Raw genomic sequence first — 13,340 nt, 5'->3', positions numbered from 1 at the left:
AGGCAACTACCGCTCCCGCCAGCCTGGTTGTCTTTTTCTAGCTATCAAGAGCATCTCCACACCACCTCCTTAGGCCCTGGCTTTCCACTGGCTCATTAGAGCACACAGTTCAGCTAACCGCTATGCACTTAGAAAGTGGCCAGAGTGTCAAAGCCTTCATGTTCATTTCTGTGAAACAGGAATGATGCTATCTAAGAGACAGGAGAGCATTCTCCTGAGAGCTTGGTGACAGGCTGCACTCAGTAACTGCTGATCCTGCTGACTGTGCTACTTCCACAGGTCATCCTGGAAGCCTGGGTGAAGGGTGTGAACCCCAAAGGCAACTCCACCAACCCCAGCAACTGGGACTTCGGGAGTAGTTTCTTCTTTGCAGGCACAGTGGTCACCACCATAGGTAAAGGGGAGAGGAGCGAGGTCTCCCTAGGGCCTGCTCAGCTTGGGATCCATTCTAAATGCCATCACTGGGACGAGGATGTGGCTTATCCGGGAGGTGGCACACAGGGCACATATGGGGAAGTGGGTAGTGGAAAACCATGAAAAAGGAAGGCAGCCAGGCTGGCTGCAGCTGTAGTTGCCTGGACTCATTTCCCTGGGTCACGCTGAGGTTAGAGCCACTTCTCAGCTCACCTGCATAAAGGCAGGAATGAGAGCCCTCCTATCGCCTTCACCTGACCAGCTGATAGCTGGGCCTGCTGTGTTAACATTTCATACCTGGCCACAGGAGGAGCTCACACCTGGGATTAGGGTTCTCTCAGGGGGGAGAGATAGAGGCAGGAGGGTGTTTGTGCACAGGAACTGTTCCTCAAAGCAGCAGTTGATAGCTCAGTGTCCTGAAAAGAGGGGCTACCAACAGAAAGCCCACTCTACTCACTCCTGGTGAACCCCCGGCCTCTCTTACACAGACCTCTCTTCCATTCAGTTAAGTCCAAGTCTAATCCCACCATCTTCCTTGGCAAGCCAGGCAGAGTGACAGAGGAAGGGTGGATACAGACTTGGATCTGTCCCAGGCTTGGCTTTCTGAGCTTCCAATCCACCAAAGAGGGATTAAATTGTTATAATTACACAAGGCAAAGTGGATAATTAGATAGAAACGGCATGAAGCATCTCAGGGAATCATGCCTGTCAGGGAGGCAGAGAGTGGCAGTCAGGAGGGCTTCATCACTGGAGATGAGCTTTCTGTAAGTAGAGACTCTTCTATCAGAGAATAGGGTGAGTGTCCATGGAAACAGGGAACTCTCCTTTTCCCACAGAGGTGATGGAGACCAACCTCTGCTAGAACCAGTGGTTGGGGATGGGAGCCAGGTCTGGACTCTCTCTTCCCTGGATCTGCACATTTCTTTGCCCTGTAGGTTATGGAAACCTGGCACCCAGCACGGAGGCAGGGCAGGTCTTCTGTGTCTTCTATGCTCTGATGGGCATCCCACTCAATGTGGTATTCCTCAACCATCTGGGGACAGGGCTGCGTGCCCACCTGACCACATTGGACAGGTGGGAGGACCACCCCAGGCATTCCCAGGTAAGGCAGCATCCTCCCTCCCCTCCAGATCCTCAGAGTCCTCCTCCCCTCCAGGCCCTTGGGGACAGATGGTTGAGAACTGGGAACTGGGCTTGGGTATACAGATACCTGACAGGTTCAGTATGGGAAGAGATAAGTAGAAGGATCATACAGACTGGGCGGGGCATGGTCTCAAAGGGCTCTATAGCATCTTGACTATGGAGTTTACCTGTAAAGGGCTGAGGGCCAGGCACTGGGTATGACTGAGAGGATTGCCCGTGTGCTAGACAGCTCTGTGCTGCATCCTTCTTTGATTGGAGAATCTGAACATTTCGTATCTCTCCATGGTCATCACGGGTAGTCAGCATTCTTTCATGTGGTCCAAAACAGTCTCCAGGGTACCCAGCATGCCCCACAGAGGGATCTGGAACAGTTTGGCGGGTGACATTAGTCTAATCCCAGGCCTGAGTAGACCCCAGGGAGCCTTCCCAAGTGTGACTCTCAAGTTTAAAAGGGTCTTTGACTCCTCCCTTGACCCGCTAACACATTCCCCTGTCCAGGAAGGCTTGGCACAGACAAGTCCCACGCCCATGGGTGCAGCTCCGACCAAAAGTCTGCAGCAGGGATGGGGTGGGGGTGGAGCTTAGACATTGCCCTGCCCACACCCAACTTTTCCCAGACCTCCCTCATATACTTCCAGAACCTTCTAAGTGGTCTCAAGGGCAGATTCTTCCCCTCCCAGCTCCTGCAGGTCCTGGGCCTGGCTCTGTTCCTGACCTTGGGGACCCTGGTCATTCTCATCTTTCCACCCATGTTCTTCAGCCACGTGGAGGGCTGGAGCTTCCGTGAGGGCTTCTACTTCGCCTTCATCACCCTCAGCACCATTGGCTTCGGGGACTATGTTGTCGGTGAGAATGGGATAATCAGGTTATCTTGGCGGGCACCCACTAGGATGATGAACATGGAGGTACCAGCTGTGTGAGGTTGGTTACTTCTGCAGGCGCTGTGAACTCTTGGTGGCCTCCTCAGAAGTCTCTGGTATAGTAGCCATCACTGCTTCCTCCGTTAGTAGTCCTTGGTATGAGGACCAGGGAGAGCGCATTCCTATGGAAGCTGGGGGTGGCAGTGCCCTCAAACACAAGCCATCACTTTCCCCGGCAGGCACAGACCCCAGCAAGCATTACATTGCTGTGTATCGGAGCTTGGCAGCGATATGGATCCTCCTAGGACTAGCGTGGCTGGCGGTGGTCCTCAGCCTGGGATCCCTGCTCCTGCACAGGTGCTCCCGGCTCTGGCAGCTCATCAGAGGCCTGGACCTTAAGGATGGAGCAGCTCCTGACTCTGAGCCCAGATCACAGAAAATCCCCATCTCTGCATGAGACCCAAGTGTCCTGACCTCCCCAAACCCATGACATCCCCTGCCCTTCCCCCTTTCTTTTCAACCCACACATTACCCAGCAATTCTCCAGAGAAAGGAGACAGGTGTACCTACAAAGTAACTGAGGGGAGATGAGGAGACAAAAATCAAAGATCTGCATGGCTGGAGATGTGAAGGTTGCCCTTGGAGCTTCCCCCTGTCTCCCAAAAAGAATCTGGAGAAGTGAAACCTGACATGGATCATGGTGGCCAAGTCACTACTGCCGTCTTAACATAGTCACGGGAGCCCTGCAAGCAAAGGTGGACTTGATTTTTATATTACTTACTACGTACACGATAGGCTCTTAACAGGCTCCTACTAGGTAGCAGGCAGTGTGCCTGGCTCTAGGGCTTTGACAGTGTTGCTTTCTGCCTTCGCCTGTTGTCAGTCTTGAAGGAGCCCCAAAGCAGCATCCTCATCCTTGATGGGAATGTACCTAGGGAGAAGAAAGTTCAGGACAGTGGCTGGGGGAGGGGAGATGGATACACATCTGGGGACGCCTTTGGTGCATACAGAAAGCCGTCCTCAGGAGTCTCACAGCTAAGGAACAAGAAGGCTGCTGGTCAGATTTCTCCAGCTCTCCTTGCCCACAAGTGGAGAGGAATCCTAGAACAACACGGGGGTTGGGGGGGACCCCTTCCAGGGGTCCCACCACTCTCCTGAACATGACCTCCCCTGACCCTCAGAGCACATTTAGACCTCTTTACTGCCCCCCCCCTCAGCAGCTGGGAGATGGGCAGCAGATCCCAAGAGCTTCATAGCCTGTGAGCTCTCTGGTGGTGTGGACTCCCATGGGAACACTCTTCATGAGAGCCTGGTCCTTCTGCCAGATTGTGACACTGTGGGCCAGAAGGGAGGAGAGGTTTGGCCCAGACTCACAGGATTAGGAACTGATTTTTGTTTGGACTTCCTTCACCTCTCCAGTGGCAGGGGTGTTCCCAAGTTCTGTGTCCTCTTTATAGCATTAAGGTGGGGTGGGACTGTGAACCCCAGAGGTTGAGGGGAGTCTCAGGCAAGGACCCACATTGACAGAGGGTTCCCAGCACCCAAGTCTTACTGCCACCCAGGAAAGGGTTGAAATCTGACATCTCCAACACTTGTACACATGCTGGACCCTACTTCTGTTCTGGGTGGATGGAGATGCAGGGACTTCCTTCCAAAGCAGCAAGGAAAGTTCGATCAGGTTCTCTAGACCTGCCAACCTCCCAACCCCGGGCAGCACAGACAAACCATACCCAACTGGCCCCTATTTTATTTCTTTTAGTACACTAGCTGTAGGGAGATCTAGGGTGATACAAGCAAGCACTTGGAGGAAGCCCCTGGCCCCTCAGCTTAGGTAGCAGTCCTGTGATAATAAACTTGGCTGCTGTTTCTTCTCTGCAGTGGATTGCAGGAGTCTCCTATTGCATAGAAGCGCCGGGGTGGCGGGGGAGATCGTGGAGAAGGAGGTCTCTGGGCCCTTCTCTCTCATGGCTGTGGCTGCCACTCAGCAGCCCCCTCCTTTCCTCTGATGTGGGGGTGGGCACGGCACAGTCTTCTAGGAGCATCTTTTATTTTTTGTTGTCCCAGAGATTGGATCCTTGAGGGTAGGGGGCAGGGCCATCTCATCCTCCAGTACTCCTGAACAGGGAAATGAAAAGGCGTTTTGCTTAGAGAAGGGCCTCTCTCCTGGCCCTTTCTGCCCAGCCTGGCTCCTGTGCACCACAGTTCTCCAGAGCTCTGGCCTCTCTAGTTAGGTTAGCGCAGGAAGGCTCCTGCTATTCCGTCACCTGTGGACCTTGATCTCCCACGGCGCCTTGGTGGGCTAGGGACTGCGACATGTGGGGTACTGGGCTCCTGCTGCTCTCCGTCCTGGCTTACTTGGTGCTGGGCACTGGAGTGTTCTGGGCGCTGGAGGGTCGCGTGTCCGGGGACCTCAGGAGCAGCTTCCAGCGCGACAAGTGGGAGCTGCTACAGGACTACATGTGTCTGGATGGCCCTGCGCTAGACCTGCTGATCTGAGTTAGGGGCCAGCCTGGGGAAAAAGTGGATTGGGCAGGGGCTCACAGGATGCATGGTAGGGATAACAGATGCTCTGGCCCGGGATCCTGGGAGCTGTTATCCCATGGAGAGGTGGAGGGCACAGGTCTAGGAACAGCAGGTCTGTGCGGTTAGGGGATGGGTGACCATGGGTTGGGCTGGGCAGCAATGGAAAAGACCTCTATCCTTAAGGAAATGGGAGGGCATGGCTAGCCTTGTAAGAACACAGCCATCCTAAATTTGGAAATAAAGAATACAGAAAGATGTGCTTCCCTGGGTCACAAGCTACAGGGCAGTCGTGATAGGGTCAAGAGAGCATTTGATCTGGTGGCAGCCCTGTGTAGGACAGCCCTGTGGGATCAAGGGCAAAGGATGAAAAGCTAGCCTTTTCCAAAGGGCGCACGGGGTGGGGGTGGGGCAAATAGGAACCTTTGGGGCTAGGCTTGACTCTAAGGAGGGGCAGGACCCAAGGCCAGAACAAAACCCATGGCACTTGGGTAAGGGCTCATCCAACAGGGGTGAGTAAAATAGAGTCAAAGTGTGCTTGCCCCGGATGGGGACAAAGGAGAGAGGAGCTGCGAGGGAGGGGACCTAGGCTGGATGGGAGGACCCAGTTTTCCTAGAGGACATCCTGCCCCACCTGCAGAACCGGGATAAAATGAGTAGGCAGAAGGTGCATAGATCACTGAGCCAGAGGCTCCTCAGCTGATGGGGATGCTGAAGGGTAGGGAGGCAGACGGTGGCTCATTTTGTCAGGGTTTCCCATGGAGGTCTCTTCCATTCTGGCCTGCAAGGAACATGGGGCCAGCCAGCTGAGCAAGTCAGTGTTTGCATTAATATCCACACAGAGCACAGGAACAGAGCTTAGACCCACATGCCTGGGTGAAGAATCTTCATGCTCCTGTGCCCCATCTCTCTAGGCTGAAGCCAGATACCAGAATGGAAGAGGAAATTGTTGGGGGTGGGACAGGAGGTCAGCTCAGTGGAGACAGACTTCTGAACTCAAGGACAGACCAACTGGGCAGGATCCGGAGCTAGACAGGGCAGGGGCTGTGTCTACTCACAACCAACACAATCAGTACACACTTCTGTGGCAGCCCTTCCCTTGCTCAGTCCCCAATTTCCTTCTCAGGAGTCTCACTAGCAGAGATCATCCCCATTTGGAGATGAGCCAAGGCTCAGAGCGAGTTAGTGTGAATGCAATCCTGCACAGCCAAGAGCTGAGGCCATTGACCGCCCAGAGGCTGCTTCTGTGCACACCTATGCATGTGGTTGTTTCCCAGAATTCCCAGGTATGCTCCACAGATTTAGCCTTCACAAGAAGGATGAGCCATCGTTAATATTAATATTTTACAGATAAGGAAGCCTTGATGGCCTGTGTCAGAGTTAATTCCATCCTCTGTCCCACTGAAGGCTAAGGTCCTGTCTCTGTCTTCTTCAGTGACATCCAGCCTATTGCTTCCTGTAAGACTGGGAATGAACTGGGCAGCAAATGAGTAGAGATAGCCCAGAACCCATCCTGACCCAGATCTAGGATGGAATGGAAGGGGCTATCCTCATGATCCCTGTTTCTGGGGAGCCCTAGGTTGGCAGGATGGGTAGAAACTCCTTGCCAAGCTTGGAGTCAAGAATGAGGTACTATGTGTTTTCCTGGGGGCACATGAATACCAGTTCCTTACCCAGTTAGGGCACCAATGAATTACCAAAGGAACAATCTAACCTAGGTCTATCTGGATGAGCCAGTGAGTTTGTTGGAGTTACTAACAGAAGCATGGGGGAGCCCATCCCAGCAGGGGTAATAACGCACAGAAGCTGAATCCATGGAGCACACTACACAACTTGCAGGCAACCACACTGAAGAGTCCCTTCTCCTCAGCAAATTGTTACTGTGCATATAACACGGAGGGGGGCCATTATGAATCCTGCAACCTTCTGAGCCTTAGAGCCTTGTAAGTGAATGAAGATGAGTGCGTGCGGCTCCTGGATATGATTGAGGGGAGGTTTATTGTAAGTATAATGCAGAGAGTAGACAGAGGGAGGCATCCGGAAGAGTCCAGACTGAACTGGACAATGAGGGGACCATGGGGGGGGGGGGAGACGAGAGGGGAATAGGAACCAAGAGCAGTAGTCAAGAGACTAAGAGGCTAATAGCTAAAATGGCTGAGTTATACAGGGAAGAGAAGCTGGAGGAAGGGCCCGAGAGGGTTTAAGGTAGGGGACAGAGTATGCCAGCCAGAACATCTTCATAACAGGGGCTGGTGATACTGAGAGGCTGGCAGACAGTGTCCACTTTGATGTATTGATAAGCACCTCAATCGGCCATTTGTCCTGAGTTTGAGACCTCACAGAAAGTCCTTTGAGCGTCTCTTCCCCACTCCAAAAGAAGCGTCTCACTTTGTAGAAACTGTTTAATATAAATAGTCTGCCAGAGTACGAGTGTAGGCATGAGTGTAGATGTGGGCACGTGGGTGTCTTGGGAGACAAGAGCCAATCCCCCACCCCCAAGATCCTGTTGGTCACTTCAGCTTCTTCTCCGGGCATCATCGGAGTAAACAGATGGGACCAGCCTCCTAGGAAATACCACCAGCTTGGGGAGCTGGGATTTTGTGGACTCTTTCTTCTTTTTCGTGTCCACCATCACCATTATCAGTAATGGCTGGGCAGGGCCAGTCTGGTGGGGCTGGGGAAGTGGCTTCTCCCTGAGAGTCAATGGAGCCTCCCTGAGAGGCAGTGGTGCTGATGGCAGTTGAGGGATCTGATCCAGGGTCTCACACCTATAATGCAGTCAGTTCTACGGCACGATCTCCACCCTCCTCTAAGCACCACCCTGCCTCAGGACCCAGAGACTTGGTTTCTGCATTTCTCCAGGCACCATGGGAACTGCGCACACTTTCAAGTTTGGGAGCTGCTTCCCTATGTGACTTTAGTCATTCCACCCAGCACCTCCTACAGCCCCTCCTAGTCCACCATCACCTGTCCTCCCTGTCAGCGTTCTCCAGGCTCATTTCCTGTCCAGAGCCAAGCTGAGGGAAGCTCATCAGAAAAGGGTCCCTGGGAACTATTGTATGGAAACAATGTGGAACGGAAGGCACTGGGTTCCTGCAGTTCTGAATCTCACGAAATAATGCCTGTCAGGGCTCTAACGCCCTTTCTCTCGGAATCCCCTGCATGACCCAAGACATACCACCAGGTGGCAGGCTCACACCAACTATGATTCAATTTCTGCTTGCAGCTTCCAGCTTCTCTGACAAGCGCATCCTTACCTTGTCCAACCAAGAGTGAGTAGGTGGATTGCACTGCACAGAGTCCTCTGTGTGGTTTTAATTTGGACACTACTAGGATGGAGCTCTGACTACTCCAGGGAGCATGGGCAATCTTTGAGACAAGTATGTGTCTCCATGGACCTCCCCAGAGACCCTGGAAGAACCATTCTAGTGTTTCTACATCTCTATTTAAATATTTATTTTATTTATTTAACGTGTATATGTGTGTGTGTCCAGTTTTGTTTATTTTTCCCCAGTAGCCATCCACCTTGTTTTGTTGAGACAAGGTCTCTCACTGTGACCCAGGACTCAACCAAACTGGCTGAACTAACTAGCTGGAGAAGCCCCCAAGGATTTTCCTATCTCTTCCCCCTCCACCCCAGTACTGAGATTACAGACACACAGCACTACACTCTGCTTTTTATGTGAACGTTGCCTGGGGTCAGTACACGAGTCATCTTGCTTGTGAAGGGGGCACTTTCCTGCCTGGGCTTATTCCTTTATTTTTGTTTTTGTTTGAGACAGAGTATTATGTAGCTCTGATTGTTCTGGAACTTATTATGTAGACCATGCTGGCTTTGAACTCACAGAGATCTGCCTGCATCTGCCTCCTGGGCACTGGGATTAAAGACATGTGCCAGTATGCCAGGCTTAGAGACCTTGTTTTAAGGCAAACAAAATAAAACAAAAAGTGAGAGGAAATGATGGGAGCTCCAGAGAAAGAGGCCCTGAAGAGGTTCTCGGGACAGATGCCAGTGTGGGGGAGCTGTCCATCACCCGTCGGTCCATACACGCAGCCCTTGCACACCTTGCCTGCTCAGGGATTCACATTCCTGTCGACAGCATGTCCCCCCTGTGGCTTCCTTACAGCTGTGCCAAGTGAATGTTTGCACCCCATTTTAAGTCCAAGGAAACAGGCTCCAAAATATCAAAGCCCCACAGCCATGCAGGGGACAGGGCACAAGAAGGGCAGCTGGGAGTGAAGAGAGCTCGGAGTCATTACTCAGCTGCCCACTTCACCACTGTGGGAGTGGAATCCGGGGAGTTGGGTGGCATGGGCTGGGAAAGGGCTTGAGCCAGGGGAAGAATCCCCCTCAATACTCTCCCCCCACCCCACCCCTGCAAGGCTACCCATCTCTCCTGTGTATTTTTTGCTCTCCTTGGAATTCCGTTCAACCTCGTGGTGCTCAACCACCTGGGCCACCTCATGAAGCATGGGGTGCACAGATGTGTCCACTGGCTGGAGGACAGCTGGCAGATGAGGGGAGTGGTCGGGGACTGGGAAGAGTCATTTCCAGAAGGAGGAACTGTGGTGGAAATGGGGTGCAGGACTAGGAGGGATGAGATGGGGAAAATGAGGGGATTGGTAGGATTAGGGGAACAAAGTCCAGAATGGGGTTTTTGATTGTTAAGAAACCCATCATGGGGGTGAGAGTGATAATAGGCATCAAAGCCGCCAAAGGCTCTTGGCAGGAAATGTGGGAAAACACAAAACTGGAGAGGTGGGGAAAGGGCACCCCCTTCTCGATCCTCCACCCAGAGCCACAGGCCAGTGTTGTGCTCTGCAGGACCCCTCGAGGGCACGGTGGCTCACAGGCTCTGCTGAGCTGCTCCTGGGTCTTCTGCTCTTCCTGTTGCTGCCTGTGCTTCTCTTCTCCCACATGGAGGGCTGGAGCTGTGTGGAGAGCTTCTACTTCATTTTCATCACACTTAGCACTGTGGACTTTGGGAACTACATGATCGGTGAGAGGCTTGGGCCTGGCAGGGTTGGAACTCAGCTGCCTACAGCTTCCAGGCCTTGGTATCCACCTCAGGTGTCTGGTTGGTATCCCATGGGGGTGACTTGGTGAACTTGGCACACAGCCTGCCACCTAAGCAGGCTCTACCCTTTCCCAGGATGGTGGACTAACATCCATCCCTCTGTGGGCCAGCATAGAGTTGTCCTCCAAGGCTAAGAGCTTACCTGTCGCCCTAGAGGGACATGATGCCCAGTCTAGGCCCAACTGATCTCTTCCCACATGGAGGGGTGCATCCCATTCCTCAGCTCCAGGCGAGGACCCAGGAAAACCTCAGCCTCTCCTGGGCCTGGAGGAAACAAGAGCCAGGGTATGAGTCTGTCAAGAAAGCCGGTGGCTAATTGTAGCTAGCCCTAGCATCTCTCTCCCCTGCTGGTTCTGAAGATCCCTTAAGAGTGAAGGTCACAGCCTCCTCCACCACCAGGCTGGCACTGGGGATGCCACATCCTCCAGACCCTGGAGTGAAGAGGGAGTCTGTCATGAGAATTTTCTCCTGGGGCTAGCAGCAGGGAGACAGGGTTAGGCAACACCTATCCCCCTTTTTACTAAGGTTCCAAAGACAAAGCAAAGTTTGACTTCTTCAAAATCGCCCCTGGGAATTGTGCATCTATTGGTCTTACTTGCAGAACATCGGTGAGGGGTTACAGTCAGGAAGGAGTATGGGTGATCTCAAAGCACTGTACTGGAAGGTTTTTCACTTATTATGAATGATTACTCCCCATGACTACATAGACTGAGCCCGTCTCCTAGTCCTTCCTAACCTATATACCACGCACCGCGCACCGCGCACATCGCACCGCGCACCGCGCACCGCGCACCGCGCACCGCGCACCTCGCACCTCGCACCTCGCACCTCGCACCGCGCACCGCGCACATCGCACCGCGCACGCACACACACACACACACACACCACACACTCAGATGAGAGCCCGGCGAGTCTCCTCACCCCCATCTTCTATGAGGGAGTATCAGCAATCCACAGCTCAGCTGTGGTGATCTCTGGCAAGTGGTCCAGCGGAAACGATGAAGATATCAGCAGTTTGACTTGGATGGTTGTCCTGTACAACAGGGCCCTCCCTGTGATTTTTCAGTGGACAGTTGAGGCTCTGTCAGGATGGCAAGCCACTCGCTTAACCTACAACCCAGAGTGAGTGTGTCATCCCATTTTCACAAGGAGAAAGCTGAATTCAGAGAGCTAACCGTATCTTCCTGAAATAGCACAGTGATATACAAACTTCTAGCCTGTTTTATTCCAAGACTTAAGCTGTTTCTGGGACCCTCTCTGCACCTCAGGATCCCTAACTGAAAGGATCTAGCTTGGGGCTTGCTGAGAACCCACCACTGCCTTCTGGCCTCAGGGTTCAAGGTCCCCTGCCTCAGGCCTTTCCTCCCCTGAAAGGAGGGTCCCATAATGGATGATCTGTATCCCAGATGCTAGTGGCCCAGAAAGAATTGACTTGGATAGATTTCTTCCAACTGGGTCAGGTGCTCACATCCACCCTCATGGTGGGAGCATGTGTCTGAGGAGAGCTGCAGCCAGCATGGAGGACCAGGCTTGCCCCCTCCAGCCTTCCAATTCAGGAGACACTCCTGGAGGCTGTTCTTGGATTTATTTATATTTATTTATTTATTTATTTATTTATTTATTTATTTATTTAGGTTTTTCGAGACAGGGTTTCTCTGTATAGCCCTGGCTGTCCTGGAACTCACTCTGTAGACCAGGCTGGCCTCGAACTCAGAAATCTGCCTGCCTCTGCCTCCCAAGTGCTGGGATTAAAGGCATGAGCCACCACTGCCCGGCTTGTTCCTGGATTTAGAAACCACCTTACATCCTGGCTTCCAGGCTCTTTCAATTCTCCAGTTTCTCTTTCCCTGGTTTTTGATCCTTCTCTCTGGATCTTAGCATCCACAGTTCCCTCAGCTCCCACAGTTGCTCTGGGAATGTGATCTTTCCCATCATCCTTGACTCTTGGCTCAGACATCCTTCTCAGAGAACAGCCTGTCACACTCTTGAAGCCTGAGTGTCTTTGCTCTGTCTTCTTCCTTGTGACAAAAGAACCCTTTCCCATGACTATCTCTGGGATCATATATGCTAAAAAAAAAAAAAACAGACAGACAAACAAACAAACAAAACTCACTGGGTGCTGCACACTCCCAAGATCTGGAGCTGCTCATGGAGTACTTACCCATGATGCCCTGACGTACTGGATCAGAAATGAAGCAGAAGGGATTGCCCTGAGACTTAACCGACTCCTGTGACAGTCCCACTCTGTAACATGTTTCCTTTTTCTCTATATGCTTCTGGGAGCTTGACCCACCTCCTTCAACAAATTGAGATCCTGTGCGAGGCAGGGATCTGCCTCTTAGGTTCCCACAGCCTTTCCTGTCTTGACCATCCTCCACCCCATCTTATCCTGCTGGCCCTGCATCAGACCTGGCCTGTGTCCCTGGCCCTGGCTGGCCCCCTAGCTTAAACTGATAGGGTTATGTGGCTAGCTGATTCCTCTGCGGTACCAAATGTGATCAGCAGAACTAGCGCTGAACCCAGGCAGCAGCTCCAGCTCCTGGCCACAGGAGCGGGGGAGGTGCTTTCTTCCCTTGATTTCATTTTTTGGCAGGAGGGTTGGCAGCTGGCAAGGCTGCCACTGAGCAGCTAAAGCAATTGCAGACCACAGGAGGGACTGGTGGCTGGGGTCTAGGGTGACCCTGGCTCTTGGCTTCAGACATGGACAATGATGCTCCATGACTCTGTGTGTGTGTGGTGTGTGTGTGTGTGTGTGTGTGTGTGTGTGTGTGTGTGTGTGTGTGTAGGATCAGCATTCCCACCCCAAAAAGAGGTTAGTCCATTTCTAAAAAAACAAGAAAGCTGAGGTTTGGGAAAGAGGTGTGGAAATTTTCAGAACACTTACGATTTGGGGATCCACCCTAGATTTGCCCTGACTTGCCTGATGGGGCCTTACTCTGCCATTCTCCAGGCCTCAGTTTCTCCATGTACATAAGCAAGAGCCCTCTCAGACAAGGCAGGGTGGGGCTCTCTGTAGTGTCCTCTGCAGCAATGCTGGGCAGATGAAGAGAACCATGGTGGGCCTCACTGCTTTCCCAGCAGACCCTCTGGCATCCAGAACTTCAGACTAGGCTTAGGACAGGGAGCTATGGTGCAGGAGACTGAGCAGTTGTCCCACTTTCCACAGAATGGCTTCCTGAGCAGAGGTGGCTTTGTTGCCTTTGTCACTCCTATGGTCACAGGCGACAGCACCATGTCTCATGCTGATGTCTACAGAATACTGCCTAATTGAGAAATATTCTCTCTCTCTCTCTCTCTCTCTCTCTCTCTCTCTCTCTCTCTCTCT

General features: G+C 52.6%; 2 protein-coding genes across 2 annotated transcripts in view; both read left to right on the top strand.

Annotated features, from left to right (window-relative positions):
- The window catches only part of Kcnk16 (potassium two pore domain channel subfamily K member 16), a 7,793-nt gene extending 3,501 nt beyond the window's left edge, over positions 1–4,292 (top strand). Inside the window, exons 2-5 of the mRNA XM_028758656.1 lie at positions 280–394; positions 1,350–1,516; positions 2,238–2,403; positions 2,657–4,292. Of these exons, the coding sequence (XP_028614489.1) occupies positions 280–394; positions 1,350–1,516; positions 2,238–2,403; positions 2,657–2,874 (666 nt within the window). The 3' untranslated portion in view covers positions 2,875–4,292. The remainder of the gene's footprint in view (positions 1–279; positions 395–1,349; positions 1,517–2,237; positions 2,404–2,656) is intronic.
- Positions 4,293–4,730: 438 nt separating this feature from the next.
- Kcnk17 (potassium two pore domain channel subfamily K member 17) overlaps positions 4,731–13,340 on the top strand; it is a 9,691-nt gene continuing 1,081 nt past the window's right edge. Inside the window, 4 exon segments of the mRNA XM_028758502.1 lie at positions 4,731–4,911; positions 7,488–7,600; positions 9,321–9,461; positions 9,763–9,937. Coding sequence (XP_028614335.1) covers positions 4,731–4,911; positions 7,488–7,600; positions 9,321–9,461; positions 9,763–9,937 — 610 coding nt within the window.

The sequence above is a fragment of the Grammomys surdaster genome, unplaced genomic scaffold (assembly GCF_004785775.1).
Source record: "Grammomys surdaster isolate TR1022 unplaced genomic scaffold, NIH_TR_1.0 126198, whole genome shotgun sequence".
Classification (NCBI taxonomy): domain Eukaryota; kingdom Metazoa; phylum Chordata; class Mammalia; order Rodentia; family Muridae; genus Grammomys; species Grammomys surdaster.
Note: the sequence above shows the minus strand (reverse complement) of the source record. Positions and strands in the feature narration are given on the sequence as shown.